The following is a 26,048-nucleotide window of genomic DNA, read 5'->3' as shown; positions in this document are numbered from 1 at the left end:
AGAAGCTTTGTTAAGGTGTTCAGTGAACACTCTGACCCATTCGACGCCTCGCCTCTGGTACAAACCTTAGATATAAATTCACTCAATTTAAAATAAATAAAATATGTTTTATAATTGCGCAGAAAACAGTCAATTTTATAAAAACAATAAAAATTGAAACATAGACCACAAAATAGTGAACGACTGAACTATTGCCTACTATGTCTTAAATATTTAATAATGTTAATACTTTTAAACCAATCTATTAAGATCCGTTGTTAAATAGTAGGGCTAATGAAATTGACATCACTCCCTCTTACTGTATTAAATGTTATCCAATTGTGTTTGTTTTAATAAAGAAATTATGAACTATTAAAAATGTTTTGAATAATATTTGTACAGTTGATTACATAAATATATATGTACTGTGGAAACTGTAGATTATATATGTATATATGTTTTTATACGTAGCTTGTTACTCTTCAACTTTTCATGACTTTAAATGTAGTTTCTAAAATGTTGATTTTTCAATATTTATTTAATATCCACTGCATAGCCTTAGAATGAATTCATCTCTAAAAAGTAAGCGCTAAAACAGTCAAGTGTCTATATACTATCAGGTTCCAGAACTTGAAGCTTTAATCATATGTGTTAGAAATGTTAAATGCCATAGATCTACTCTTCGACGATTTAATCAAAAGAAGCCACATGATCTCATTGTCATTTGAGTTGAAGTAGTGGATTTAAAATTCTCTTCTTAAAAAATATTTGAACTCATCAAATACCAAGTAGTAATTTTGAATAATAAATGACTAATAAGTGTAGTAATAATAAAAGTTATTATGCACAGACATTAACAAAGTTTGAAATAAAAAAAATATTTGTATTTATCAAATAATTAGATAATATTGAATTGATATATAACATTGTTATATATGTTGCAGAACTTAAAAAAATAATACAAATAGACTTAATAAAGCAAAGTCTGTTAGATAAATTAATTAAGTTGTGTTTTGCTTTAAATCGTGTTGTATCTTTTATGACTATTCAATTTTTCTGTTTCTTAGAATTATTCTGTTTCTTGAAAATTTTGTGAAACTATGCCGTTCTTTTATAACTCAAATTTCATTAGAATATTTATACATTTCCAAAACCTAACTACATTCATGAGCTTCGAAAAGAGATAAATTTTATAAAAAGCGAATAAAAATAAAATTAAAATGACTTAAAAAGCTATAAATTATTCAGTTGACATATTTAACAAACCGGCAAAATATTTATTAAGATATATATGAAATGTACTTATATATCATATATGTATATATTGTATTTTAAGTTATTTGTTGCAAAATAAACAAAAACGAAACAAATAAATACTACAACGACAAAATTAAATTGAAAATGAGTGCACTTCGTATCAGTGTTAAAAATTGGAACAAAACTCTCATGTTTCTGTAGTAAATAAAACACTTGAAGGAAACTGTAGTGAAGAAATAAATAATGCGATTGCATTACTTTATCAACAAAAGAATGCTTTTTATGCATAAAAAAAATATAACAATAAGATATAAAACAAAAATGTCTAATTCCTTTCCATATGGCATATACTGATGCTAATAACTCTTGTGCCTTATTATTATTATACCAACCCAAAGATTAAACACAGATTTAATGATGACCTAATAAAGAAATGAAGGCAGATTGAAATGCTAAATTAGTTTCGTTAAGATAGATTAAACTGCAGTAAATTATTATTCGATTGATTAATCTTTCCCGAGTAATTTTTTATTTAATGAACTTTGAATTGGCTTTACCTGTTATTCTACACTCTCAGTGCAACAAAAAACCCACATCATTCTCTTATCTCAAGCTCTGCTTCTCCCCTACCCACTGCTACCACTGCCAGACAAATACAATGTCTACCAAGCAGCACAACTAGTTCCTATCAATATGTTCAAGGAAATCTCAACACAACTGCCAGATTTTACCAAACTCTATCCAAGTGATTGCCATGAAATATTTCCAATAAGATACCAAAGAATATGCGCGATCTAACAATAAAATAATGGGCCAATATGCCTAACTTAACCTAACCTGACACTATATAGCTACGTCTATGTATTAGTTCATCTTACAATAAAATAATGGGCCAATATGCCTAACTTAACCTAACCTGGCACTATATAGCTACGTCTACATATTAGTTCACGTTTTAGTGTTTGATTCGTAGCACTTTAAAGTTTTTTAGAATAACCCTAATCTGAAATTACTGATATATGCAAATAATATAGGGATATATGCAAATAATATTTTGTACCAATACAATTAATACAAATTAAATATTTTTTTTAATATGAGATTTAGTTACTACTTAGTTTTAGTAGCGATTTGTGTAAACCAATCCATGACTCGTAGCCTATATTGATTTTCTTAATTATGAGAATTTCAAAGTCAATGAATGGATTGAAAAGTTTAATTTTATTCTGATATATATCAGATTAGAGAGATCAGATAAAACCTCCGGTTATGGTTAGTACTGTCTATAGCATCCATGTTCAATATGGGCTTAGTATTTGACTTCAAAACATACACGAACAGTATACAAGAATTCTTAAATAGAAAATGACTCAATTAGATAACGTTTTCTCCTATCCTACAGAGATAAGATATAATTATTTTAAAAATAAGAGTATTGTTAATAGTATGCAGTCTTGCGTCACCTTAATTATTCCTTTAGGTGTCATGTAATGCAGAAAGCCATGGAAATTGAGAGTTGTCGCTTAAAACCTATTCAAACGCGATTCTGATTGCCCAGGAACTAGGAATTTTTTTCTCTTATATTTTCATGTAGTTTTAATGGAAATATATTTAATTTTTAAGCGCTTTATTTGGAGCATTTGCTGTTAAATAGTAGAAATAGTAGTTCAAGCAGCTAAAAGCCATTGTCAAAAATCATGTATCTATTCACATGACAAATTTTAATCTCATTTTGATTTTAGCTCTATTTTTTTAAATGGAATTCCTGTTGTAAATAAAAATGCCAAAGCTTACAATTGAGAGTTAGACAGAGTTCTATTTGAATTTTACTTATATTTATAAATGCTTTTGAGAGGTTAATTTGAGACCATCTACATCTATTTCTTGATTTTATTTACTCAGTGCTATACTTTTTAATATTATTCTATTATACACTTAATGGAACTATCATTCCACATAGAGCATACTACTAAAGTTTGTGTAAATTATTTTTTCTTTGTGTTTTTCATAGCTGTTAAAGGTTTCTATAATGATGGTTCTTAAAGTATGTATTCACTATCATTTCACTTTCTAGACTTCAATTTTTGCTTTTTGTTTGGTCTTCCTTATAATTCAAACTTGAGCATCGAAATTAGATCCGCCGTAAGCACTATAACGTGAATATGAAGTGCCTCTGGTATTTATTAATTATTTAACTTATATATGCAACTTAATCAATTTGATCCATTTCCATGTAAAGAGTTTACTTATTAATATTTGCATTGTAATTGATATGAATTTTATTTACTACAGTGTGGCATTCATATGGAGTGTGACAATTACAATATGTGACTTAATAAGTTTAATAAATTATGTTGACAATTTTTTCTAAACAACAAAATTAAAATCTAGCCAGAATTATATATATTCCAGTTAATAGATGGAAAAATATTAACACATGCATGCAATGCTTTTATGTGTTGTAAATCCATAATATTGTTACTGTCATCTACATAAATTCTTTTGAAAGTAATTTTTTGTGAATTGGATTAAAAATCATAAAAAAAGTTATTTAAAAAATTTATATATATACTACTATATATTAAATGTTTTCTACCTCAACCAATTTGACATTGATTTTGTGGCATTTACATTTAAATCTATTTTCAATGTTAAAGTCTTAACATAATTTGAGTTTTTATTTAAATTTTAAACTAGTATAAAATTAATTTTATTATAAAAATATAAACAAAACTTAACTTAAAACATAAATTTTTACTGCTCTGTTTTAATGCAACATCAACAAAAAACAACTCAAAATTTGAATACCAGAGCAGTAAAATATTTAAACAATTTAAAAAAATCCAACAATGCGCACGAAATCAGCACGATTTTGATAAGCGTCTCACACAATTAATGTGAAAAAAAATAAAATAAACAAATAGTTAAATTTTTTTAAATGAAATGTTAACAATTTCTCATATTTTATTTCAGTTTTCTACAAGATTTCAGTGAGAGCTCTTCGTAGCGCTCGTCTGCTCGGTTCTCCAGAAAACATTTATTCTAAAAAGTTAGCAAAAAACAAAAAAAATTGAAGTAAGATAAAACTAATTATACAAGAAACACTCTTATCAGCGCAAAAAATAAAACAAATAAAAAAAAAGAAAAATTAATAAAAAATAAACAAAACAAAACAGTTTCACTTTTGTCAAGTGTTTTTAAATTAAAGTTAATTATATTTTTAAAATTGTTATAATAAAGCACAAAATTGATATTTGATGCTTACTAAGAATTCTTATTAAGTAAATTAGATCGAATAAAAATAAAACAATTGTAAATAGGTAAAAAATGAGTTTGATTAAATAACTATTCAACTGAATCTAATCGGTTTTATTATATATATTATATTTTAAAATGAATAGAATTAAAAAATTATAATGTGAATATTATTTAGCTATTGTTCTATAAAAGAGAACTATGTTATCCATTTAATAATAAGTGCTTCAATCAAAGTATGAAAAAAAAACTGTAATGAAATCAAAAATAAATTGTTGGAAGCACCGTTTATTGAAATTATCTCACTCTAATTCAACAATAAAAAAAGTATAACAAGTATACATTAATTTCATTTTAATAAATTAAAATATTAAACAAAAATAAAATTTATATAATATATAAAAAAGCAATTATTTGTTGAACACAATAAAACGAAGTTAACGTAAAAAAATTAATATTTGTTGACAAGGCTTATCATATAGCAATATAAAAAAAGTGAATTCATTATAACCACAAAAAAAAAAAATAATAGTTTTATAGCTTATAATTATAATGTTGTAAATCAATGAACTATGGTGCAAAAAAAATCGTGATTTAAAAACGTTTTACATTAGACAAATAGAGATAAAAAATGTACTGCTTGTAATATTTTGTCTCTACGATGACGCATTCATATTTGGGATTTTCCTTACCCAGTAATGTTAATAAGTAATCATAGACTGCAGTGCTTTTTGTAAATATTGAGCCTATATACCGGTTTAGGTAATATTATATGTAAAATACTCGAAATAGATTTCTTCTTATATGAAATAAAAATTTTATCGGTCTAAAATTATAAAAAAAAGTAAACAGGAATCGGTCCAATTCAAGAAGAACTAACAATTTTACGGGATTTTAGTTACAGAAATGTCATTGTGCTTATTTCCAGTCCATTTGACAACAAATTTAGTAAAGACAGTTATTTTGAACAACTTTTTTCACTAAGCCATAAACAGCTTAGGCTTGAAGACATTTTACAACTTTAAAGTTAGAAATACAATCCATTTCAGAGTCTATGCACTATGAAACCTTGGTCTTCTTAGACAGCTTAATATACTCTTGACATAATAAAAGCTCTTCCTAACTAAGAATTAAATATAAATTGATGATTTTTTCGATATTTATCGTTCCGATAGAATAAAAATATTTAACATTATTAAACATTTATAGTATTTGTTTTAAATAAACCAGAATTAGATTTTTTTAAAATAAGGACCTTATGAAGAGTAGGTAAACATCAAACAATTTTGGAAAAGCATACTCTGCACTTTCTTAGCTTGATATTACAATAATAAAGCTAAATCAACATATAGTTGAAGAGGTTACTCAGAAAAGAGGAATAAAGCCTGCCACCGAATTGGGAATTCTAAAAAACTGTTATACCATGCCAAACTTAGATGAGAAAAATAACTTTTAGTTCAAAACCAATTACCAAAACTTGTATTCTTATATGAAAGTAAACACAACTAAAATTCGATTTTCATTGAATGTAAGATTTATTTAATACCTTTTCTTAAATATAACGCTGAAATAATGTTTTATGGACAAGATTTTGTTACAAAATTAACATAACGTTTTCATTTTCAACGTGATATTTGTTTAAAATACCACACTAGAGTAAAATTGCAGATTAGAATCAGTTTTTATAACAGTTTTCGCACAGTTTACTGCATTTAGTTCAAAAGGTGATGAAGCAACAATTTCACATTTGACATGACCATGACGTCTATATAACATGGCTCTAACTGTATGTATAACATCTTTCTAAGTGGCATATTATGCAGAAAGTCATGGGCTCGTCTAAATGAAAATTTGTTGGTGCTTTCAATGCGAAATAAAGTGAGCTGTCAGTGCCAAATTTACAGTTTGCAATAAAAGCAATAAAAATTGAAAGCAATAAGAATTGTCGTGACGTGACTTTAATCATAACATAACCCTAAGTGCCAGGTTATGAGAATTGTCTCGGACACGGCATAACTAAAATTGTTGTTGTTTTCAATGCAAATTATAAAATTGAGATTGAGAGAAAAACAACATGTCGGTCACGGTTGCCACTTATGGTACTTTATTGTGGATATTGTATTGTTTTATACTTTTTGTACATTTTATATAAATTGTATTTTCTTATAAAAAGACAATAGAAAATTTTGGACCTTTTTTTACAGAAATGGTACCTTTTTAAACCAATTTTGGTACAGAAAAAAATTTTCAAGTGGCAACCGTGATGTCGGTTCAAATTTCGGCATAAGAACCGGAGTATTTGTGCCTCGGCACTATGGCAAAGCAGTGTTCAGAATTTAGGCATTTTATGAGCAAATAACTACAATTTTAATACGTTTTGGAGAAAAAAAGGCAGCAAGCAACACAGCCTATTTCTTAAACCGCTAATAATTTAACAATTATTATAAAAAAATATAATATTGAATTAACATTATTACACCCTCTATAAGTTTTTCCTTGCTGGCTATTTTTGGTGACAAATTGAAAGTGAGCATATCTACATTTCCTTTTAAATTTAGGCACAACCAAAAAGTACCAAATGGTAGTAAAAGAACGATTGGCAATACTGATGTGACACTCTTCATAACACGCATTTTCGGTATAGACTGAAAGAGCCAATTTTGCTGTGCCCGAGGCACTCTACATAGCATGGCCCTAACAGTGCCGTTATATTTGTACAAAACAATGTTCATTTTTATTACTGTCTGAAGTACTGATAATAATAACAAACTTTAAGTCTTGCAGTTATTATTTTTGCTCTTGTATATATAATAAAATTAAATTTCTAAAATACATTGCAAATATATTATATATATATAATTAAATATATTAATATATTATTTAAAAAATTTAAATATTAATTCATTATTATTTAATTTTAAAAACTAAACTGATATTACCGTAATTTCTCTACTAAAGCCGTTTCTGTTTAAAGTGCTGTTAAAAACTCTGCTTACATTTTTTTACTGTTTAATAATGTTTGCATTTACACTTGAACTCAAATATTTGAACTTAAGTTTAAATTTTTGTATTAATTAATTTATTAATTCTTCAGCAGAAATATAAATTCCAACATTTTTCGATAAATCAAAAAATGGCAGCCATGTTGTTCACAACTGCACGATATACGCGGCTTGCAATCATTTTTTATGCATAACAGAAATTAAATTATATTAACAATAAGACATTCTGCAATTACAATATCAATTTAACGTTCAATTAAATTTTGCAATTCTGTTTTGTAAAGTTCAACTTTTACACACATTTAAATTTTTACTTTTTATTTGCATTTCAATTTTAAATATCAGCTGATGTCGCAGTTATTTCTGGCGCAATGCCGCTCTCTTCTTCTCGACCAACTGTCACTTTTCTGCTCACGCTTTCTACTGCTTTGCAATGTTTTTCCCACATTGTTGTTGTTATTGCAATTCCGTGTAAATTCGCCAATGCGAAATTGGTTTAGAACGCGTCGGTGTCGGAAGGTGGTTCCACTTAGAAATTCTTGTGCCAAAGTTATTAAAAATAATTAATTATATTAAAAATTAATAAAACTACAATAAATTAAAATAACTTATGTGTAATTAAAGTGTGATAGATCCAAAATATGCTGCAAGCTTCGACAGCTGCAAAAAGCCGGTTTCATTTGTGCGTTTTATATAAATTTATTGCTGATAAATAAACTTTTATTTTTTTATAATGTTTCTTGTATAATTTGTTACGCATAGTTCTTGCTTTTTTTTTTTGCATTGATATTGTTTTTATAATACTATTAAAGTTTGTTTACAAATCAATAGAAAGCATATTCAACGAAAGTGCAAAACGTAAAACAAAACAAAATGTCAAAATCTGTTCAAAGCGACCCCTATGTGTCAATAAATGTATTTGATGAAAAACATGAGTTGTTCAACAGACTGCAGACAATACAAGAATTTTATTGCAGTGAATTTGGTTCGAAACCCAACTTTTTTGTTCGTGTGCCGGGACGGTAAGTGAAAAATGAGTAATTTTATGAAGATAAATAAATAAGATCTACAAAAATACTTTAAAAATAATGGGTGATAAAAAATATTGTCCAGGTTTTTTGTTGCATTTTTAAACAAAAATTTCTTTATTAAAAATCAAATATTAAGCAAATATTGGTCATTATTGTATATGAGACAGGGTTTGAATTGCTTGCTGAAAATTAGGAAAAGCAACCATATTCTGACTAATGCATAAATATTGACCAGTCAATTTTTGTCAAACGACTAATTGCTAATGCATAGCATATGAAAATGAGATCTTCCCATTTTTCTAGTAGTTTCATAATTCCATTAGTTTAGAACAAAAAGAGGTTTTCGAACAGAAGTGAAACAACAACAAAAATTTATTTTTTAAATTATTTTAATTAATTGAATTTTTGGGTGACCATTCAGCTGTTTCGCGTATTGTCAAATACTCACCATCAGTGGTCTTGCAAATAATTCTCGTATTTAATTATTCGTAAATAATTATTTTTGAGACTGCAAGTACCAGGAATCGAACTCGGGTCCTGCCAAATGTGAAACTCAGAATCAGCGCATCTTAACCAACTGATCCAAAGCAGTACTTGACTTTTTTCTTCGCATATTTTTCTGGAGTTTTGCTACTATTACTATGAAAATTCTTATTAACAATTTTACTTGCTGTGTTTATATTAGAACGAAATCATAAACCAGCTGTAGAATAATTAAATTAATTAATTAAATATATTTTTTTTTATATTTTTAATTGTTAAATTTCAATACTATTCTTTTTGTAGAGGCATTATTTGTTGCATGATTCGTTCTTTCTTAGGTATAGAACCTAATCTAGGAACGTAATGCTGAGAAAGTCATGCTAATGTTACTCCAGTAGTCGCACGGGCGAGACCAATATTTTGTGAATATAAGTTGTAATTTAACGTCAAATTTTCCAGACGAAAGTGACTATTATATTTTAATAGAAACTTATTATATTTCATAAAGAGGTTTTTCGAACAGTAGTGGAATACAACAACAAAAATTTTATTTTTTATATTATTTTAATTAATTGAATTTATGGCTCACCATACAGCTGTTTCGAGTATTGCCAAATACCCATCTTCATTGGTCTTGGAAAGAATTCTATTTACTTATTCGTAAATAATTATTTTTGAAACTGCAAGTACCAGGAATCGAACTCGGTCCTGCCAAATGTGAAGCTCAGAATCAGCGCACCTTAACCAACTGATCCAAAGCCGTACTTGACTTTTTTGTTCGCATATTTTTGCTGAAGTTTTGTTATTAACAATTTTACTTGCTGTATTTATATATTAGAACGAAATCATAAACCAGCTGTAGAATAATTGAATTAATTAATTAATTATATTTTTAGAACTTCTGAAATTTATCGGACTAATGCTGTTACGTTGTTATGATTCTAATTAATTAAAATATATTTTAAAGAGGTTTTTACGAACAGTAGTAAACTACAACAACAAAATTTTTATTTTTTATATTATTTTAATTAATTGAATTTTAGGCTGACCATACAGCTGTTTCAAGTATTGCCAAATACCCATCATCACTGGTCTTGGAAATAATTCTGGTATTTAATTATTCGTAAATAATTATTTTTGAGACTGCAAGTACCAGGATTCGAACTCCGGTCCTGCCACATGTGAAGCTCAGAATCAGCGCACCTTTACCAACTGATCCAAAGCCGTACTTGACCTTTTATGTTCTTATAAAAAGTGTTTATATGTTTTTATATATTTTAAAAAAAATTTTAAATTAAATTCTCTAATGTTAAATGATGACTTGCATTTGTCCTTTTAAGTTTGTACACCTATAAGTTCACAAGTTCAAAAAATTCTTGTAAATATTATTACTATATTATATTATAAAGAGATTTCGAAAAGTAGTGAACTACAACAACAAAAATTCTTTTTATATATTTTAATTAATTGAATTTTTGAATTGATTGAATTTGAAATATTGCTAAATACCCATCATCAGTGGTCTTGGAAGTAATTCTTATATTTAATTATTCGTAAATAATTTTTTGAGACTGCAAGTACAAGAGATTTAATTCATGCCCTGCCAAATTTGAAGCTTAGAGTCAACGTTCATTTGCCAAATGACCCAAAGCCGTACTTCACTTGTATGTTCGCACATTTTTCTGTAGATTTGGTACTTTGCTGTGAAAGCTTTATTAACAAATTCGCTTGCTGTGTTTATATTAGAACGAAACTATAAACCAGTTGTAAAATAAATTGAATTATATATTTTTTAATTATTAAATTTCAATACTAATCCGTTTGTAGAATATTATATTATCCAATCATATATCGAAGTGGCTTTTTCATATATTTTTTACCACTGCACTTGTTGTACATTATATAAAGTCAAATAAAACCCTACAAACAAAGTCATTATACATAAGTATATATTACAGTATACCTATTGTTATTATATTATCCATCATATTTTTTAGCTCATGCTTCTAAATAAACATATATACATATATTAAACATATATTACTTTTTCTTTCAAATACAGTTATACTCGTTCACAATATCTATACTGCACATCCCAGATTTTCCCATTCGACTTATTAAAATCTTATATAATATTTACTTCGTTTTCGTGAAGCTCTGAATTTACTTTAACTTTTTTTTAGGCGATTTAAAAGCACCTACCAGAAATGTTTGCTGGAAGTTAAATAAAAAAACTTCCCAAGTTAAGCAACGCACAGCAGATATAAGAAAAAACGAAAACCTAATATAGTCTTAAAAAAAATAGACTGACAATTTCATATTGGTAAGACAAAGCCAATATATGGTGCTACGTTCTTATTGAGGAAAATATTTAAAAATATTTTGCCTAATCTATTTGTAAACCTCAGATTTCGAAGCTAAAATCCACTATCCACTACAACAGTTAATTTAATTTCACAATAATTCACATCTATGTTTTTAGACACGCAAATATAATTTTAATGGATTCAAATAAAAACAAATAAAAACTGATGCAAATTTTGAATGTACAGAATTTATGTAATGAAACCCTGGCAAACGAAACCGATTCTATATTACACAAAACAGAGATGGACAATAAAGAAATGGACGTCTTTTATTCTAAGTGAAATGACGACCAAATACTTTACGTCATAACACTTCGACTACATAAGTCCACTACAATATTCGGTGATTTTTTTTTTGAAAACAATCTTACTAAATATGTGCTTTGTTTGTAATTACTTTATGTTAAATCCGAACATTTTTACCTTATTTTTAAGTTTTAATATAAAAATAGTTGGTCTCCCTTATATCTTCCAACGTCAGATCATTTGCTATACCTAAACTGTATATCTATATAGATATTATTAATATTATTGATATGTGCCGTATCAAATTAATAATTGGCGTTGACTAATAACATATGTTCGCAACTTAAAACTATTTTAAAATAAATGCCAATAAATCTTTCCAATCTTTGCTATGAAAAAGTATTTGATTTTTTGCAAAATTTTTTAGATAATCTCTAATACTTGACATCCGAAAAAACAAACTGTATCGAGCGTTCAACAACGCAGACTATAACATTTGTAATTTAACGCTACTTTAAAATGAAATTCCAACATATTAATAATATTTTGATGCACAACCAATTCTATTCTCAACTTCTTAAAAGATATTATTTACAAAATACATTATATATAATAATTACTCTAAGGACAGGGCTTATCAAAATCAAATTTGTATTCAAAATGTATTAATTTTTAATTTTTGAAATTTCTTTATTGAAATTATACTACTTACCATTCCATTTTTCTATATGTCTACTTTATAATACTAGATAAAGTACTACGAATAGCACTTTTCTGCCACTTTCATATTTTTATCACAAACTTATTAATGCGATTCAAGATCGACAGTCGATAGGTCCTTCAAATAAGTTTCAAGTCATTTAAACCTAAAAAGAAAAGATAAGTCGCTATAGTATTTATAAAATTGACTTTATAAATTAAACAAATTGAATTATCATGTTATATTAGTTTTAATAATAATAATTGAGTTAAATTTAAGACCATAAAAAGATAGGCAATATTACATTGATTCCGATAACTTTACACACGACAAATCAGTTTTTATTATTTGTTCACCAATAAGGAATTAATCTTATATCTCCCACATATATTTGCCTGATACAGCTACTTCGACATTAATTGAGCACAAAACCACCGAAGTATTTTTGCCCAACTCCACTCCACACTTATTAATTCCGAGTCTATTATCTCACTATTCATGTACACATTTTTAAAAATACTTTTTTCCTGTATTTTCAGTGTTAATATCATAGGCGAGCATGTGGACTATTGTGGCTATCCAGTACTACCAATGGCTATAGATCAGTGCATTTTATTGGCTGTTGGATATACAGAGGAAAATAGTTTTTTACAGTTGAGAAATTTACAAAGTTCCAAATTTCCAAACTACAAATGTGATTTGCAATCCATTAAGTAAATTTATTTTTAATTGATTTTTAAAAATATTTAAATAAATTTTCTATATAATAGAATCGAACTACCTGAAGCGGGTGGTCCAGAATGGTTTAAATATTATTTGTGTGGCATCAAAGGCATATATGAAAATAACAACGAAACACTTAAACCCATTGGTATGAAAATTGCTTTAAGTGGTAATATACCACCAGCTTCGGGCTTATCAAGTTCAAGTGCTCTAGTCAGTGCAGCAGCCTTGGCTACCGCTCATGTGCATCGTTTACCATTAGAACGGAAAATACTAGCTTCCATATCAGCCCAATGTGAACGTTATATAGGTACACAAGGTGGTGGTATGGATCAAGCAATTGCTTATTTAGCTCAAGCAGGTTGTGCACAATTTATCGAATTTCATCCCGAACTAAATGCAACACCTATTTGCCTACCAGAGGGTGCATGTTTTGTGGTGGCGAATAGTTTGGCAGAAATCAATAAAGCTGCTTCATCCGATTTCAATGAGCGAGTTGTGGAGTGCCGACTTAGTACGCGTCTAATTGCCAAGAATATGAACTTCAGTAATTGGAGCGACTTAATACGATTCGCACAGTTGCAAGAAATGTTAAGTTGTACACTCACTGAATTGGAAGCAATTGCTAACAAGTATTTACCAAAAAATATTTATACACGTGAAGAAATTTGTGAGGCATTAGATATCTCTATTGATGAATTTGTAAACAAGTTCCTAACGCCCAATACGCGGCATATGCTGAAGTTTAAATTGAGACAACGTGCACTACATGTAATACAAGGTAAGTATTGAACCTCATTTAACAGTTTTAGTAACGTATATTATTTATTTATATATTTTAATGCAGAATCACTGCGAGTTGCCAGGTTCCGCGCTATTTGCGAGCAGACAAATGAGGCTAATGGTACAGAGCATCTTAACAATGGCAACTTGACTAACGTTTGTGTCACAAATGATGGTGCGTGCATGCAGCACCTAAAGAAACTAGCAATCTTATCAGAATTGATGCGTAAGTCGCATCATAGTTTACAAGACTTGTATGAATGCTCACATCCCGATTTAGATCAATTGGTGGCCATATCCGATGCAGCGAATGTTGGTGCACGACTTACTGGCGCAGGGTAAGCATTTTCAACTTTTCAACTATGCAATTTACTTCAGCAATTTGCTTTATGTGGCTTTTTCACAGTTGGGGTGGTTGTATTGTTGCGTTATGTGATTCTGTGGAGGCATGCGAGAAATATATGCGTGAATTAAAGAACAAATACTATCTGCAGTTGCCATCCCACATTTTAGAGATGCATCAGCACAATGATTTTAATGATGTCGTCTTCGCCACGTTTCCGCGTAGTGGTGCTGAAATACTGCATATTTCGGATGAAATAAATAAATAGTATTATGAATCGATTTCTATAAGCAGACAGGTGCAGTATTTTAATAGCAAATTCCTTTTATCCCTAGTTAATGTGTAATAATGTACAATAAATTTAATGTTTAAGAAATTTTAAGTAACTGAAATACAAATTTACAAAATCGAGTTTTTAATTCAATTGTTAGTATCAAAAAATTTTTTCTAGTTAAATGTAAAGTAATGGTGTTTTGTTTGTGCCTCAAAGTGTTCGAGCATTACGTTACACAAATAAATTTTTTATACACTAATTCAAACATTTAGATCCAATATTTTAAATATTTTTAAATACTCTAGCTACCTGAACATATTCGAATTATTTGGACAGATCATTTGTTCCATGCGTCACTATATTTTTGTTTTATTATTTATTTATTTGTGAGTTAACATTAAAATTAATTTTAAAGTTAACTAAGAATAAGCTACTGGACTGCTAGGTTCTTCGACCTGGTTAACACCTGCAGCCTCTCGATACCAACCCATGCGCTTGGTTTAATTAATACATATATATGTAATATATACATATGTTACTAATTCTACATTCCGGTGACAAACAAAAATTTAAAGTTAAAAAATTTTAATAATCTAATATTTATTAACAGTACCTTATTAACGCAAATATAAAAGTTGTAAATCACGTTAATCTGTAATCTGTCAATTAAATGTTGTAAATACGTTATAAGCCACAGTATGATTCTATATTACTATTACTTGACGAGTAACATCTTTCAAGTATTTACAGTTTAATATTTTAGTTCTATTTTTTCAACCAATTAAAGCTATTATTGTATTTATCATAATGGAAATAAAACTATCTGAAAAAATTTGAAACTAATTTGGGTAGTGTTGTACTTTTTTATGAAGCATTGTTCTAGATTTAATTTCGTCCGCAGAGAATTCTTGTCATTAGTCATTCTTCGTAAACAGAAGAAGGTTTTATAGGATTACATTCTTATAATATACGAATTGTTCAATGAATTCAAAAAATATAACTTGTTTTAAATTTTTCTTTTGGTTGAATAAAATTTGACGCCAAACACAAAAAAAAAAGAAACCTGATGAAACGAATGAGCGTATGTGACTGTGTACGATTTACGTCTGTAAAGTCGATTGAAATTACACATTATCTTTTATTGTAGACCCTGAATTGACACTACTGTACCACAATACGAGGGTTACTATTTATATTTTGAGCCTAAAAATGAAAAATTACTAACTTGTTCAAAATTGCTTTATTGTTTCTCGAAGTATTCTTCTTTATGATTAATAATTTGTCAAAGCATTTTTTCGAATCTTGTTTGGAGACCTCTAAAACATGGTTTTTAGATGCAACAACGGCTATATCCGCCAAAAAAATCGTGAGCGTTGTCTACACAATTTATTCTTGACGTTCGGGAACAAGATGTCATTGGGTGCCAAATAAACACTGCAACTACGATGGATAACCCATCAATTCGATTGTTTAAATAGTCGGTTGTTAGATAAGATGTGAGCACTGGCATTGTCTTGTTGAAGATGGAAAATGATCTAACGACGCTTTTTTGTTTTCCGTATTTCACTGAAGACTGCCGATAAACAAATAGCTGAATTCCGTTCGGAATTGACTGTTTTACGTTCCTGTAATGGTTTACTGGTAGTAGTTGCCATATAACAAGTTTTTTCGAAAAAATAAGCGACCATTTGTTTCGAAGTCGCCGGGAGTCGTAATAAATCATCGTAACTAAATTTTCTAAGGTAGGTTATGTTGAATATGGAAACGACAGATAACACCTGACAACAAACAGCGTTACCAAGGCTCAAAATATAAATGGTGACCCTCGTATTGCTTCAACGGAAGACGAATGAAAATTAACAAGCTTCTTCAGACAATAGGTATATCGCGTTTCAACAAAATTATCATTTTAACTGTACAATGTAAATGCGATTATAAAAATGGTTTTTGGATAGGATGGAGCACACATGTGTAAACGCCAAAGCGAAATTACAAAACTTTCCCCATTCTCTATTTTGAAAGTTAAAAAGTTTTTAGGAAAAAAGGAGACTTACTACCAAAGCGCAAATAATCAACAAAATAGATGATTTGTATTATTGAATTGTATTATTCGAACGGATTGGAGAAGTTGAAAAGTCGTTAGATCAAATGTGTGAAACAGAAAAGGCCAGACAAATCATATTTGAATATTTTAAGGAATTAAGGAGTCATTAAATCAAATCTATAGCGCTTATAGAAGATCTATGATAAGTAAATAAAAATTAATTATTCAAGAAATTGTGTTGTAATAATGAAAATGAAACAAATGGTTTTCATGTCTTCTAATCTCGAAAATATATTAAAACTATAAGTATGTGTTTTTAATTTTCTTTTATTTATATTTCCAACATTCCTTTTTAAAATTTTTTTAATGTGTTTTTTTTTGCGTTTAAATCTTAAAAATATATATACTTATTCTTTATATATCGCATATATAAATATATTTGATCCTCTTATTTTCAAATCATTAAAACGTGTTAAATACGAGGCTTTTGTAGAGGGAATGACTATCGAAATATATCACATAAATTGTATTATTGAAAGAAATCGTTTCCATCAATCAGCCTGTAAAATATTGATTTTGTAAACGTCAGGAAAATCCACGAAAAATTTAATTTTCATATTTTGAATTTTTTACTGGAATTTTGAAAATTTTTTTAAATATTTTTTTAAAATGATGCTCTTGAATATTTCTTTAAGTGCGAGGTGTACGACCTGCAGTTACCAAAATACGTTGACGACGTTCCTCCATTAAATTACTACGATCCTTATGAATATAATCCAATTTATTTGGCAACCCGTCTATTGTATTTGCCGATAATGCAGAACGAATAATATTCATGAAGGTTGTCTCCATCCTACTCAAAATAAAATTTATAAAACAAATTTAAATAATTAATTATTGTTTTTAACTAACCATTCATCATTTTCTGGGCAATAACATTCTGTACTAGATATAGTAGACACACCATTAAAACCTCCAATAGCAAAAATCATTTCGTCCAGTACTTCAAGTGCGAAATTACTACGCGAATGTGTCATTTCCTTAATAAAAGTCCACTGATTAGATTTGGGATCATAACGCTCACCGGTGGAGAGGCGTGCTGTGCCGTTGAAACCACCAACGGCATAAATATAACCATTATATGCAACGCATGCCACACCAGAACGTCGATGATTCATACGAGCAACCTCTGTCCAAACGTTCAATGCCGGATCATAGCACTCACAAGAGTCTAAACACTCAGTGCCATTAAAACCACCTACAATTTAATAAATTATAAGAAATATTTAATATATTTTTAAAGTATGTAATAAATGTTTATATTTTATACATAATGTGAAAATCAAAATTTTTTACTTAACTTACCGAGTACGTAAACTTTGTTATCAAGAGTACAGGCACTTCCATCAGAACGTTGTATATTAACTGATCTTATCCAAGTCCATTGATTGGTACGTGGGTTATACCGTTCTACGCAGTTCAAACGAATACTGCCGTCGAAACCACCAACGGCGTATATATAATTGTTCAAAAGAGATACAGATGCATAACAGCGTCGAGTATGCATAGGTGCAATCTATTATATTAAACAATGTGATATAAATAAAAGATATCATTAAATTTGTTTCCACCTACCTCTCGCCATGACTTTTTGACTGCATCGAAAACACGACATGTATTAAAATATTCGTTACCATCGTAGCCACCTATACAGTAAATTCTAAAACCAATTACAGCAGTACCATGATAACCTCTAGGACCAGCAGGATCATCAACATTAACTTTTACCCAGCGATCTGCTCTAGTATCATAAGTTTCCACAACACTTTTTGAAGTACCACCGCTCCAACCACCGATGGCAAACATGATTTCGTGTGGTAAACGTGGTAAAGCAAAGTGTGGTGTTTTGGCTCTCTTGTTAACTGGCAAACGGTAAGGAATATGCAAATTTGAGCTTAAAATGCAAAAAATTTTTAATCATATTTTATTTTAGATATGCATTATATATTACATAAACTTGCAAGTTTCTAATAAAATCGGCTTGGCCTCTTCGTTATCTACTGTATATGGATGATCCTTTATGTTATCCATAAAGTACTTTTAAAATAATATAAATTATTTAAATAGTAAAAAAACAATGAAAATTGTAAAAAACGTACCTTTGAACTTACTAACCCTAGGCGAATACCATGCAATAACCTACCCACAAATCTTTTACGATCAGTCACATTAAAATTAATCCAATTAAGGCAAGCTTTCCACACAGAGTCTTCCTCACGCGCATTAAGGTTGTCGTCATATATTAAACTGCAGAACTCATCGACGTTTAGACGCATAATATCCAAGTTCACTTCAGCAATTTTTATAAAATTTCGTAGAACATAATCTCGTCCCTTGGCTCGTACGTCAAGCATTAAACGTTGCCTTAAATTATTGAACTACTTTAAGTATCTAAATTGCAAGTTAAAAAAATCTCAACTTACTCTCCGAAGCGCATAACAGAAACACAATTGGACATAGACATTATTGAATATAAAAACTGCTTGCACATTGTTATCATGCCTGGCATTCCTACATAATCGGCAGCAATTAAGAGATCATATATATTTTGCAAGTTGATATTACATTTCCGCAAATATGAGAATCGAATCACCTCTTCAAGAACAGGAGCTTTCATACCTCGAATATGCACATAGCGATTACGTTCAGAACGAGAAAGTTTTGCATTCAAACCACAAAATTGTGCACTAAAAAATCCCTAATTAGGCTTGGGATTGATATAAATATAAACTTATTGGATATTACCGAAAATAATCACTATTAGCACTTAGAACTGCTCTGTGAACGTGATATACATCATTATCACACAAAATTAACCCATCGGTTAATAGATTATCATTCCGAAGTTCGTACATTTGTTTTTCATTTTCGTTATTAGCAGATCGATTTCTCTTCCGAGGAACTACTTCTTCAATTTCGGACTCCTCACTTACATCGAAACGGATTTCATCAGCAGTTATCGGTAGTAACTCTTGCGACATTTTTTCTAAAATTTCTACAACACCAAGCAAAAGCACCAAATATAAAAAATTGTATTCAATAGTATTTCAGTTATCATATTGAAAAATGTATAACAATAATATATTTCAGATAAATACATAAATACTAGTATGTGTGGCAATCCTATCGAAGAAACATAAAATCTCGCAAACTTGTTTATTATTCTCTATATTCTTATAATCAGAAACCTAAACTAGAGTTAATAATTCGTCTACATTCTCGAATAACTGTGGACTATGAACGATAAAATATTTTCTATAACAGTACGATAAGAATACAGACGAGGGCTTCAGAAAGAAATCTTCGCGACGAGTGAAAGACTTTTATGACGATAAATACTTCTGCTTACGATGCTGTAATGTACTTATCCGTAGGTACATGGAATACGCACAGACTACTGAGTCGCTGTTTTTAATATTTACATTGTAACCAACTCTGCTTCCCAGTCGTCTCTTGTGGTACCGTTATGGAAATTTATTAAAATCATTCGCATAAAGTTCAAATTTTGAGATACTAGCTTTTTAATTGTTTTCGAAAGCGGTCATAAAATATGTCTTAGATAAATACCTTTTGCGGATATTCTGCAGAATCATAAAACTTTTGTTGAAGCTACACGATTTGTAGTCCTGGCGGTTTTGGTGACTTTGATTTGAAATATATTTTTTAAGATTAACACGTAAAAAAATTTTAGAATGATTTGAAAATATATAAACTATATTTAAAAATATCAAAATGTATTTTTGAAGGTATGTTATAATTTGAAATTAACCGATTGACTATAAAAAAATTATAAAAATTTACTTGTTATTCACTTCAAGTTCAAATATTTCATTGAAACATTGTTACTATGATTGAAATATATACATATATACCTTGCTTGTGTTTTAAAAATATTTTATTAAAGTAATTTAAACGGTCTAGAAATGTTCGTTTAAAGAATAACTTTCAGTTCAACTTCAGTTTTTATCGAATTGTTTTCTGCACTTCAATTATAAGTAATTATCGAACAAAGGTTTTATATTGTATATACATAGTAAATTGCGATAATTGACAGAATATAATACTTCTATTAGTGATTGAGAAATTGAAAGAATCGATGTGAAGAAAAGTCGTTAAAATAGGACGCACATAACACAGCTTATTTTAGCTTATTTTTTTTTTATGAATGAACTGACCATCAAGATCATGGGATTTGTCACTACTGTATTTTTATCTGTGGGGTAACACAAAAAATGATGTTTATGTTTATAACTCTCTAACTCGTAACAATCTGATTACAAACAATTCGTTAAGTTGTGATCAAGTTATTGCCAGATATTTGCCAAAAAGTCATCAAAAATTACCTCAACGGTATACAGTATTGTAAGAGGAGAAGGATATCTTGTGAAGGATATTTTATTAAGGTATATATGGCATACTGTAAGAGGAGGAGGATATCCTGTGGAGGATATTTGAATACATGGCATATTACATGTGAAATGAAATCGAAATTACAATCACAGATCTGTTTTATTTTATTATATATGTTTATGTCCTTTTCTATTTCCTTTTTCTTTTGAAACCACAGAAGAATAATTATTTTGTTATTCTTTCCTTAAAAAATGTAATTAGAAATAAAAATCTTTTTAGTAATTATTTTCCTAAATGTTCTCTCCTTAATACTGAATTAATTAAATTAATATTAAAGCATTGCTCTGAAAACCAATTTAAAATTTTTTTCTTCTATCCTGTCACAGAGCCATTTTTCATATATTGATTTGTTATATTATGTAAAAAGAAAGTTAATTTCTTATATTAAGCACAGGATACACATGTTGTCCTTTCACTAAGCTCTTATATTGATTTTGGGCAATTCACGGATAATTTACTTTGATTTGGGTTGGTTTACTCACTCAACTTAAGCATTAATAAAAGGAAAGAAAGTAGAGTCATTGCGAATTTATTATATAAGCCACTAAATCAAAGCCATGTTCCGAAGCAGCATAAAACAGTGGAATTTTGGTTTATTGATAGCAATAAATAAATACGACAAATTCTATTAAGAGTACATATAAATAAGTAAAATAGTAAATTAAATCAAAATATGTTATTGTTGATTAAATTTGATGGCAAGATTCTCTCGTGATAGTTTAATCAAATGAAAATTAATATAATAAAATCTGCAGAAAAAACATATACTTTTATGAAATCAAAATTACAATTATATCGTTTTCGATTGGTAAATATGGATTCAATCTAGATTTACTCTCAATCTATCAAATTTTATTGCACAAACGAACATTTTTAGAGTAATTTAAAAAATAAAATAATAATTTTTAGAGTAGTAGAATTATTATTTTGTAGCATATATTAGATATATATTATATTACATCGAATCAAATCACATTTTATTTGTCAAGTCATACAAAACAGCTGTTAATTTCAATCTAAATTAATTAATTAATTAATCTTGTTACTCTGGCAAAATATATAAAATGCTATAAATTAATCCCAAATGATATACATTTTACACAAATTTACCAATAAAAACGGCATTAGTTTTATGAAGTCTTTTCAATTATAGATAAATAGCTTTCAATAGGTCTAACACAGTTGCGACCCTCTTGTCAACCGTCTGATATTATGAAGATTACAGCTAATATAGTATTAAGGCGGCTATTCTTCCTTTTCCTAATAATTTTGTTTTTTCCCCTTTTTGAAGAGATATGCTAAGTGTTGACATGCTAAGTGTTAATGAAGAAATTGGTTAATGCCATTGGAGCTTTATTAAGATGAGAGGTTTTAGATATTTTATATTTTAGAAGTGCATATTCATACCCCTTTCAACGTCACAGTGTACATCATAAATTTATCCTCGAAACTCGAATTTCGTTTTTATAGCGTACTCTAACTAACCTTTATCTAATTTTTCCATGTATGTCTAAATGTTTCTATAGATAATATAGATGTTCAATTGTGCCATTGAATTGTTATTATGTTGAGGCTAGTTGAGTCAGTGCACTTGAGCACTTTTACTCTCTATTAACTGCGGATAATTTGTGGATGTTTTTTCTTCCAATTGAAAACGTAACGTGCTCAGATATTTTTACTATTATACATCGATTAAGCTTAAAATGAAAATTTTAGATATTTTCGTCTTAGTACATTTCTGGCCTTTCTTTAAACGTCTAAACAGATAATAACTGAACAAGACTAGAAAATAAAATAAATTTGATATATAACAATCTAACACTGACCTATGCTTTATAGGTATGAATGCGACTATACTAGATGCCTTCAGTAGAGACTTCTGTAATAGCTGTGAATAAGAGGATATGGAAGAAACTATTAAGCACAATTACGTCTGGGTCAGGCTATATCCAAAAATTTAATTGCTTTGGAGAAATTTAAACGTTTGTCGTAGAAAACATTTAGTTAATTGGAAGTGATTGTTAAATGTGATTTTATCATCATAGGTATACTATGTGAATATGGGTACTTTTGTAGTCACGACTGCCATTGTAGTAAGACAGATTTTTATAAATATCATACTTCTGAAAAATATTTAGTAATAATTTTTTTAAATCAACATAATGACGTATAATCAGCTTTTAGCCAACAGAACTTCTTTAAAGTTCAACGTTTTGAAAATTAAAACTATTGAGACAGAAATTTTGTGATAAAAACTAACATAACATTGACTTACATTGTGAGATTTTGAGGTTCGAGATTTAATTGTGCATAAGTACTTGATCAAATTTTGTAGTACCTTTAAGTACATGTCTGAATTAAAGTCTAAAATTGTTCTTGCTGAATTGTGTATTTGTAAGTAATTGTGTTGTGCTGAGACATAAACACCCTCACCCTCATCATATTGAAAACATTTTTACTGCTGTTTACTTTGCAATAAAATTCAAATTACTTAGAAACTTTTTAATGCACAGCATCCACTGTCATGCCAACTAACTTTCTCTTTGTGAAATATGATTTATCTCTGCGGAGTTCTGAATGATTTATTGAAAAATTCTTATTTAGTTGAAATATATTTTGAAGTCATTTTGCAATTATTGTCGGATTAATTTGTCTGACCATCATTAAAAAAATGAACTTTGAAGTAATATACACTGAATACACTATGATACTGAATATGAATAAAGCAAAGTAGAAATTTTTTATTGATATATGCGATTACAAGGTGAGATGAAAAAACTGCAACCAACTTCAGACTGCTGTCATTTCTAAACCGCTCGTCCCACAGCTGTCAGATTTATTCTAGTGACAGCTCATTATATTGTTTACAAGCGCACAAAAGCATTTTGGTGGGAATTTTTCAAAAAAAAAGTTATTTGTGATGGAATTCAAGCGTGATAGTGTGATTGCTTTGCATTTGGCTGGAAAACCACAAGTGGCTATCGTTAGAGCCCTCCAGCATTTAGAAGTGAATAAATGTTTTGTGTCTCGTACCATCGCTCGTTACCATGATACTGGTAGCGTAGCCCGACGTCAAGGAAGTGGACGAAAAAAAACAGCAACATCGGCAGAAATGGTTCGAAAAGTGAAAAAGCGAATTGAACGAAATCCGCGTCGCAGTGGACGAAAAATGGCTCGTGAGCTGAACATATCGCAATATGCCATTCGGCAAATATTGAAAAATGAGCTTGGACTAAAGCCATTCAAGTTCCAAAAAGTGCAAGATCTTACTGATGCGCAAAAAAAAGTTAGACTCGAAAAAGCTAAAGAGTTGTTTCGCTTGGCCGAAAGTGGTGAACTGCCGAATTTGGTTTTCTCCGATGAGAAACCATTCGTTATCCAGCAGTTTGTAAACAAACAAAATGATCGTGTTTACTTGCCAGAGAGGTCAGCTGAAAATTTGCAACTTCGGTTGGCCATCACAACTCAAAAGCCGGCCATGGTGATGGTGTGGGCCGCCATAACAGCCGATGGTCGCTCGCCGCTCGTATTCATCGACCGTGGTGTCAAATTAAATGCGCAAATCTATCGCGAAAATATTTTGGAGGGAGTTCTGAAGCCCTGGGCACGCAAACATTTCGGCCGCAGACCTTGGACATTCCAACAGGACTCAGCACCATCGCACTCAGCACGCGCCATCCAAGAATGGTTAAGAAATGAGGTTCCTCGCTTCATTTCCACCGCACAATGGCCACCAAAATCTCCGGATGCCAATCCGTTGGACTATTGTGCCTGGGGTATTTTGGAAAGCAAGGTTGGAACTAAAAAATACCAAAGTGTCGATCATCTCAAGCAAGCGCTTCGCCGAGAATGGGACAAAATACCGCAGAGCCACTTTCGGGCCAAAGGTGGCCAATTCGAACAAATCTAAACCGATTCTCAAATTTGATGTTATTTCCGACATTTTTTGCTTTCATTCAATAAAATTTAAAAAAAATGAAAAAATATGGCGTTTTACTTTGTTGCAGTTTTTTCATCTCACCTTGTATATATGGGTATAAACAATCTTTCAATATTCAATATTGAATTCAATATTCAATATTGAACTAAATTGCTCCATAATTGGAGACCATTAGTTCAAAGCATATAGACTTGAACTATATGATTTATTGTAGACTATTAGTTTCTTATACCAAGACGTATAACATATAGGTATGTTACTGTACAATGATGTTTTTCATCAAGATGTCTATATTTCAGCTGGCCTTAAAATATTACAGATTCCTAGAAAATTGATTTCAATATTTATTAAGCTAATATGCAGATAATGTTTTATAAAATTATTACTTTACAAATATGTTTATTGTTGTATATAAAATGAAGTGAGTAGCTTTAAACAAAATAAGTTAACAAACGTATTTAAAATATTACAAAATATATAAAAAACAATATAATATAACAGATTAACTTGACAGAGGCATAAGGTAGTATAGTAATAAGTAATTTTATTGATATTGTATTGCGAAAAAATGAAAACCACATTAACCACATCAATTTTAAAAACGAAATATCCTCTAAACTCCACGCTTCAGGAGTTAGAGAGGGGGATAGCTAAAGACTAATAATATTCAGTGCGGGTAACAGCTCTAAGAGAATAATTTACCTATTATTTTCAGACCCTAGCAGAAAAAAAAACAATATGATTTCATCAGCACAAAAAGTAAAACATCTTACAATAGCAGAGTATGTTAAACCTCTAGGTGATAGAATTTCATTTTCTAAAAACCAAAACTACATAATCGAAAGAACTGACAGAATAAAGCGGTACATATAGTGAGTGCCTCAAAGAGGTTATATGCCATAATAAGAATCTAACGACAGACTTGTGCGCGACTATTGAACCTATGGGTGATAACAAAACTACCAAAATAAGGTTTGGTCCGAAATCAACCTTACCAAGGTTCGGCTCACAATTGATATGAGCGACTTACACACTATAGCAAAGTTTTGCAACAGGGATATGATAGTCAATCAAAAAATATGAGAAGAATGACATATTCGCATTAAAAAATTAAGAGAGATATAGCTTAACTTAAATTATATAAAATATTTA

General features: G+C 29.3%; 2 protein-coding genes across 4 annotated transcripts; one reads left to right on the top strand and one right to left on the bottom strand.

Annotated features, from left to right (window-relative positions):
• Window positions 1-4,222: 4,222 nt before the first annotated feature.
• On the top strand, window positions 4,223-14,574 carry LOC119668333 (N-acetylgalactosamine kinase-like). 3 transcript variants are annotated; one of them, XM_038077805.1, is made up of 6 exons: window positions 4,223-4,285; window positions 8,325-8,515; window positions 12,859-13,032; window positions 13,090-13,823; window positions 13,890-14,163; window positions 14,232-14,574. In XM_038077805.1, the coding sequence occupies exons 2-6, from the start codon at window positions 8,367-8,369 to the stop codon at window positions 14,434-14,436; spliced, it is 1,536 nt and encodes a 511-aa protein (XP_037933733.1). In that variant the 5' UTR covers window positions 4,223-4,285; window positions 8,325-8,366; the 3' UTR covers window positions 14,437-14,574. The 3 variants fall into 3 exon arrangements, with proteins under 3 accessions (XP_037933733.1, XP_037933732.1, XP_037933731.1); XM_038077804.1 differs by lacking the exon at window positions 4,223-4,285 and adding an exon at window positions 7,553-8,175; XM_038077803.1 differs by lacking the exon at window positions 4,223-4,285 and having other exon boundaries at window positions 7,553-8,515.
• A 2,289-nt stretch (window positions 14,575-16,863) lies between these two features.
• LOC119668332 (kelch-like protein 10) lies at window positions 16,864-20,260 on the bottom strand. Its single transcript, XM_038077802.1, has 9 exons — window positions 20,114-20,260; window positions 19,292-19,541; window positions 18,970-19,233; window positions 18,646-18,910; window positions 18,498-18,583; window positions 18,122-18,440; window positions 17,852-18,062; window positions 17,399-17,744; window positions 16,864-17,339 (listed from the first exon to the last, which is right to left on the bottom strand). Exons 2-9 carry the CDS (start codon window positions 19,525-19,527, stop codon window positions 17,177-17,179), a joined length of 1,890 nt encoding a protein of 629 aa, XP_037933730.1. The 5' UTR covers window positions 19,528-19,541; window positions 20,114-20,260; the 3' UTR covers window positions 16,864-17,176.
• Between the last annotated feature and the right edge of the window lie 5,788 nt (window positions 20,261-26,048).

Source organism: Teleopsis dalmanni, chromosome 1 (genome assembly GCF_002237135.1).
Source record: "Teleopsis dalmanni isolate 2A chromosome 1, ASM223713v2, whole genome shotgun sequence".
Classification (NCBI taxonomy): Eukaryota; Metazoa; Arthropoda; class Insecta; order Diptera; family Diopsidae; genus Teleopsis; species Teleopsis dalmanni.
The sequence above is the reverse complement of the archived record's forward strand: the minus strand, read 5'-3'. Positions and strand labels throughout refer to the sequence as shown.